Genomic DNA, 6,090 nt, shown 5'->3' on the forward strand with positions numbered 1-6,090 from the left:
CTGTACGTTGAGTTCCTCTTCCTGCAGTCAGGGGGCGCTGCTGCTTGCCCACAGCAGCTGTGGAGTGTTTCCATGGAAACAAGATGTCAGCAACATACATGAATCCAAAGCAAATTTATTTACACAAACAGCTGACGTTCAACAGCGAACGTCACCTGGACAGTTAAAACAGGGAGCAAGAGAGGCCAATGAAGAGTAAACAGGAAGGGGCGGGGCTGTGACATCATCAGGTCAGATCAGGTCAGCCACTGCAGAGAAAACCAGACAAGGCGTTAACGTGGAAACAGCCGATGGGAGCAGAGCCATCATTGTTGCCATGGAAACGGGCCGTACCATTCATGGGCATCTCGTCGATCTGGGTGGAGTAGTACTGCTCGATGTCCCGCAGGATCCGGATGTCGTCGTTTTTCACAAAGTTGATGGCCACGCCCTTCCTGCCGTAGCGACCTGACCGGCCAATCCTGGGAGAGACGAAGGGTCACGTGACCAATCAGAACGGGTCAGCACCTCAGACCTGCTCTGCAGCGGTCATAATGTTGTGCCCAGAGCGTCGGCCTACCTGTGGATGTAGAGCTCTCTGTTGTTGGGCAAGTCGTAGTTGATGATCAGCGACACCTGGGGGACGTCCAGACCGCGCGCCCACACGTCTGTGGAGATCAGGACCCGGCTGGGGACACGGGGGACACGGGTCAGTGGGGACGGGTCTACAAGTCTCACCCGATCTGCCTCATTCTCCTCTCAGTTCCCTCCCAGTCTCACCTGGCGCCGGACCTGAACTCCTTCATGATGGACTCTCTCTCTTTCTGGGGCATGTCTCCATGCATCGACGACACGGTGAAGTTCGCCTCCCTCATCTTCTCCGTCAGCCAGTCCACCTGCAGCAGAAACACGCTAACTACATTTCCCATCAGGCTTTGGCCCATATTGATGCTGTAAGCCGCTCCAGCCTGCAGAGGGCGCTTCATTAGTATCCTATGGATACGTTGCAGGGTGAGGTCCAAAAGCTGCTGGCTGACTGATGACTAGCATTGGTTTTAGCCAAGTATCAAAGCAACGGGATGTAGCGCTTTGCTACAGTATGACAACTAGATCACAAGGTCAGAAAAAATTTAAGGAAAAATATCAAAGGAGAAGGAAGTAGCTCAGCTATGCTAGCTTGACTTTGACACCAACAATGTGTAGATATGCTGTGGAATTTGGTTAAAAATATATAATAATTAGCTAATCCACCACAGTGTTAGCTTAGCTAATAGCACCAGTAGCTATTTTACCACAATTAAAAAATAATCATTCTTTGCATGGAAATGTTTCAGTGTTTTTTTTGGTGGCGTCAGTTGCTATGGCAACGAGTGAGTGTAGAGTAGTCTACATACACAGTGAGAAAAAAAGTGGGGTTTTTTTCAACATTTTTTTGTGTGTAATTTTCTGCTTTACTGCAGCGCTTTGATTTAATAATCCTGACATCTCCAGGTGTTGCTGCTGGCGGCTCTGCTAGTTCAGTGTTTCCCAGTTCCAGTCCTCAGGCCCCCTGCCTGCATGTTTTAGGTGTTTCCCTTCTGCCACACCTGGATTGAATCTTTGGGTGATTAACAGGCTCCTGCAGGACTTGGTGGCTGCAGAAGATGTCATGCAATCATTTGAATCAGCTGTTCTGGTGTAGAGGCACATCTAAAACATGCAGAGCAGGGGGGGGGGCTGAGGACTGGAATTGAAAAGCACTGTGCTAGCGGCTCTGCTAGCAACTCTGCTACTACTGATGGGCAGGTAAACAAAAGTCTTAATGCGCCCAATTTCAGGCATAAACAGAAACCTGGCAACCAGAAATGTTTCAGTTTCTGCCTCTGTGAAATTCAGCTTTTCCCCTCTTTGCTCTCTAGTCACCATAGCAACCACTAAACAACAAAAGCAGAGTGTGTAGCAGCATGTGTGTGTGCGTGTGTGTCTGACCTTCCTCTTGGTGTTGCAGAAGATGACAGCCTGTGTGATGGTCAGCGTGTCGTAAAGGTCACACAGGGTGTCGAACTTCCACTCCTCTCTCTCCACGGCGACGAAGAACTGCTTGATGCCCTCCAGGGTCAGCTCATCACTGGGGGAAAGGAGGTTGGGTCAGTCCTGGTCCAACAGAACCAGCAGGTTCTGATCATCTCAGGTTCTCGTTTTGTTCCAGAACCAGAGGAGTTGAACTGGTTCTTGCTCAGCAGTAGGAATATGCGACCCGCCTTTCTCAGCTAACCGCCATGTTGATGGTACGGCCGCCATCGGAGCAGGAAGCAACGCGGCTCAGAGCTCCTTACAAAGGCAGGTCCAAAAACATCAATCATCTGGACCCGGTTCTGGTTTGATCGTCTCATGGTGAGCAGGGATAAAAGCGTGCAGTAAAAAAACTTTTGGGATTTAATGACCTCTTAAGACCACAAGGTCAAACCATGAAACCTGGAGCAAACTGAGTGAGAGAGTAAACAGAATCTAACTTATCGTTTCTACAGAGATATTTGTCATTTAACCAGATTTAACCCCATCGCACATCTACAGGTTCCAACTGGACCAGAACTAGTTCTGACCCGGTGCTGATCTGTATCAGAGTTCAGCAACAACCCAGCTGCAATAAAGACAGGAAGAAGTTTTCTGTTTCCTGTCTGGATCCAAAGTTCTAGTGCCAAATCATCAGAACCAGCCCGGTTTCAGACTCACCGCTTGACCAGGATCCGGATTGGGTCAGTCATGAACTTGTTGGTCATCTCCAGGATCTCGTGAGGCAGCGTGGCGCTGATCAGAACCACCTGGGTGGCAGGAGGCAGGTACCGGTACACATCGTAGATCTGCTCCTTGAACCCTGCCGGGACAGCCGCCGTTAGCATGGGCTAGCATGGAGGGGTTAGACCAGGGGTGGGCACTCCTGGTCCTGGAGGGCCGGTGTCCTGCAACTTTTAGCTGCATCTCTACTTCAACACACCCGAGTCAAATAGTGAGGTCATTAGCAGAACTCTGGAGAACCTGACTGCACTTGGGAGGTCATTCAGCTAACCCTAACCTGACCCTCGAGGACCAGGAGTGCCCACCCCTGCTCTATGCTAACCCTATGCTAACTGAGGCTGTCCCTCCATGCTAACGCACCTTTATTCAGCATCTCGTCGGCTTCGTCCAGAACCAGCATCTTGATGGCTCGGGTTCTCAAGCTGCGGCGCCGGATCATGTCTGTGGGAAGAAGTGACGGGTCAGAGAGGGCGGGGCCTTAGCCGAAGCTCTGCGCCTCCCAGACTCACCGAAGACGCGTCCCGGCGTGCCGGCCACCACGTGCTGCCCATAGTCCAGCTTCCTGATGTCCTCCCCCACGTTGGTGCCACCGATGCAGGAGTGGCACTGGACATTCATGTAGTCGCCCAGTGCCAGCAGCACCTGCGCAGGTGAGACCACCGGCCAATCAGAGCGCGCCACAGACAACACTCACCTGGAGGACGGAAGAGGCGGAGTTACCTTCTGGATCTGTCCCGCCAGCTCCCGAGTCGGAGCCAGGATCAGAGCTTGGGTCTCCCTCACCTGCAGAGAGAGCAAAGGGGTCGGAACAGGGTCGGAACAGAACCGGAGCAGAATTGGGTCAGAACCCGGCCGCTGACCTGGATGTCCAAACACTGCAGCACAGAGATGCAGAAGGTGGCGGTTTTCCCCGTCCCGGACTGAGACCTGCACAGAGTGGAGAGGGTGTTAGTCACCATGACGACGGGAGGGCTGGTGATGAGCTGGGAGGCTTACTGAGCGATGACGTCACGGCCTTTAATGATTTGTTTGATGGCTCTCTGCTGGATGGCCGACGGCTTCTCGAAGCCTGGAACACAGAACCGGGTCAGAACCAGAATCAGAACCGGAACCAGTACCAGAACTAAGACTAGAACCAGTTAGGTCCAGTCTCTGGTTCACACCGTGCTTTAGTATCTTTTAACATCTGGACAGTAAATATTTTGTCGCTGCTAATGCTAGTTAGCACCAAAACAAACAAACTCCTCCAGTTTTCCTCCATTCAACCAGAAACGGCTGAACGCAGCGTTAGCTCTTAGCGTCCTGATGCTAGCTGCACCGGCCTGTCTCCGTCTGCTAGTGCTGCAGTGTTCCCGCCGGACTTCGTACAAATTTTTGTCAGTTTCACAGCAGCGACGCTGGTCCCAACATGCTACCGGGAGTCGGTCTCTAATTATCGGCAGAAGCAGCCCCTCTTCTCCGACCCCTAGAACCAAACAGTGTTTTGTCCGAATCGCGATATTAGCGGAGCGAGTTTCTCCGACCCACTCTCCCTCCTCCCCAGAGGGTTCACACAAATTAATAACTTTTCCTTCCACTAGAATATCTGCAGTTCATCCGTCTTTAACCCAGTTCCTAGAGGTTCGATTTTCTGCAGGTTGACCACTTTCACCAGAGGAAGAACATTAGCATTAGCATCCCGAGCTAACTCCACCGCAGGCCGCAGGCCAGCCCCGGTCGTACCGTAGGCGTATATCCCGCGGAGCAGGTCCTCCCGGAGACCCATCGTGTCGAAGGTGGGGGTTACATCCACCTCCTCGCTGGTCTCAAACTCCACTTTGGTCATGTCCTCCTCCTTTAGGAGCCTCTTCCTGCCTTGTACCCCGGCAGCAGCCATCGTTATGCGGGTTTCTGCTTCGGCTGAAATTCGGTGAATCAGGGTTAAAAGACGAGCCGCCACAACGATCTACTAACTGCTAACGCTAGCCCGCGTGTCGCCAAGATGACGTAATAAGGACGTAAGCAGGCTTCTTCTTCTTCTTCTTCTTTATGGGGAGTGCTGTGGTGGCGTAGGGGATAGCGCAACCCACGCTTGGAGGCCTCTCGGACCCGACAGACATTTGCCGCATGTCTTTCCTACTCTTCTTCCCCCCTTTCTGTCAGCCTACTGTCATAAAGGACACTAGAGCCCACAAAAAAAGACCCCCTGGTGGGGGGGGGGGGTGGGGGGGGGGGAATAAAAAAATATTTTTCTTTAGATTTTAACGGCAGCTTACATCCATTACTGTTGCCATCTATTGGATCCTAATATCTATTCCTCAAATTCTCATAATGATCCCAGTATTTTTTTTAAAAAACGAAAAATCTTTTTTCCCTCAATACTATTTAATTGATCAACCACATTCTCAAATTTCCATTTCCTATTAAAACCTAATTCAGTTTTTAATAATCTTCTTTGATTTACATATTTTCTACAACTAATAAAAACATGTTCCATCGTTTCTACAGCATCACACCAACTACATAAACCAGTAAGATGTTTTCCCATCTTGAAGAGTTCAGTTTAAAAAACTGACCAGTTCTTATTCTATTTATAATTATCTCCTCCCTCTTATTTATTCCTCTAATCTTTACTACATCATCTGTATTTTGTATCCTATATAAATGCCTTCCATTTATTTCATTATCCCACCTAATTTTCCATAACTTCTTACTTTCTCTCCAAACTATATTTTTGCCTTCAGATTTAGATAACTTTATTGGCATATCAATATCTTCTTTTTATTAGCCTCCTTAGCCATGCTATCTGCTCTTTCATTACCCAAAATACCCACATGAGCAGGAGTTCAAAATAATATTACAGTTTTATTTTGTTGATGAACAGCCATGAACTCATATAATATAGTTAGATGATTATTTGTACTTCCTTTTTCAATACTCAACAATCCAGATTAGGCCTGTCACAATAACAAATCTTACTGAGCGATTAATTGTCTCAAAAATGATTACGATAAATGATAATATTGTTTGAAGACCTTTTCACACTGATTTAATGGAAATTACATAATAATTCATGTGATTTTCTGCCAAAGATAAATACACTTTATTTTCAAAAGAACATTTAACACTGGAACTGATAAAATAAACAAAACAACCAAAAACTAAAATAAAATGGATTCTCAGTCTCCATTAACAAAAATGAATAAAAACACCAAAGTGTAAATAAATACTGGATTCAACCAAAAGAGTTCAGATTATGAAGTCTGTAAACCATATTGTCCTTCAGTAATCATTAGATTTAAATAGAGAAGATGGAACATCGACTACCTGATGCAATAGTTCACACTACACGTTAGT

General features: G+C 48.0%; 1 protein-coding gene across 1 annotated transcript; it reads right to left on the minus strand.

Annotated features, from left to right (window-relative positions):
* Nucleotides 1–99: 99 nt before the first annotated feature.
* eif4a3 (eukaryotic translation initiation factor 4A3) lies at nt 100–4,753 on the minus strand. The gene is made up of 12 exons (XM_044114975.1): nt 4,477–4,753; nt 3,751–3,823; nt 3,615–3,681; nt 3,475–3,537; nt 3,264–3,396; nt 3,115–3,195; nt 2,692–2,833; nt 1,948–2,086; nt 760–875; nt 560–667; nt 334–461; nt 100–248 (listed from the first exon to the last, which is right to left on the minus strand). The coding sequence occupies exons 1-12, from the start codon at nt 4,628–4,630 to the stop codon at nt 232–234; spliced, it is 1,221 nt and encodes a 406-aa protein (XP_043970910.1). The 5' UTR covers nt 4,631–4,753; the 3' UTR covers nt 100–231.
* Nucleotides 4,754–6,090: the final 1,337 nt, after the last annotated feature.

Source organism: Gambusia affinis, linkage group LG04, assembly GCF_019740435.1.
Source record: "Gambusia affinis linkage group LG04, SWU_Gaff_1.0, whole genome shotgun sequence".
Lineage (NCBI taxonomy): Eukaryota > Metazoa > Chordata > Actinopteri > Cyprinodontiformes > Poeciliidae > Gambusia > Gambusia affinis.

Excerpts from the sequence above, each read along its gene's own strand:
- eif4a3 (XM_044114975.1), bottom strand. The coding sequence starts at position 4,630 with ATGGCTGCTGCCGGGGTACAAGGCAGGAAGAGGCTCCTAAAGGAGGAG. Across the intron at positions 3,397-3,474 it reads TGGCGGGACAGATCCAGAAG|GTGCTGCTGGCACTGGGCGA; the intron begins GTAACTCCGCCT and ends TCACCTGCGCAG. Across the intron at positions 2,087-2,691 it reads ATCCGGATCCTGGTCAAGCG|TGATGAGCTGACCCTGGAGG; the intron begins GTGAGTCTGAAA and ends CCTTTCCCCCAG.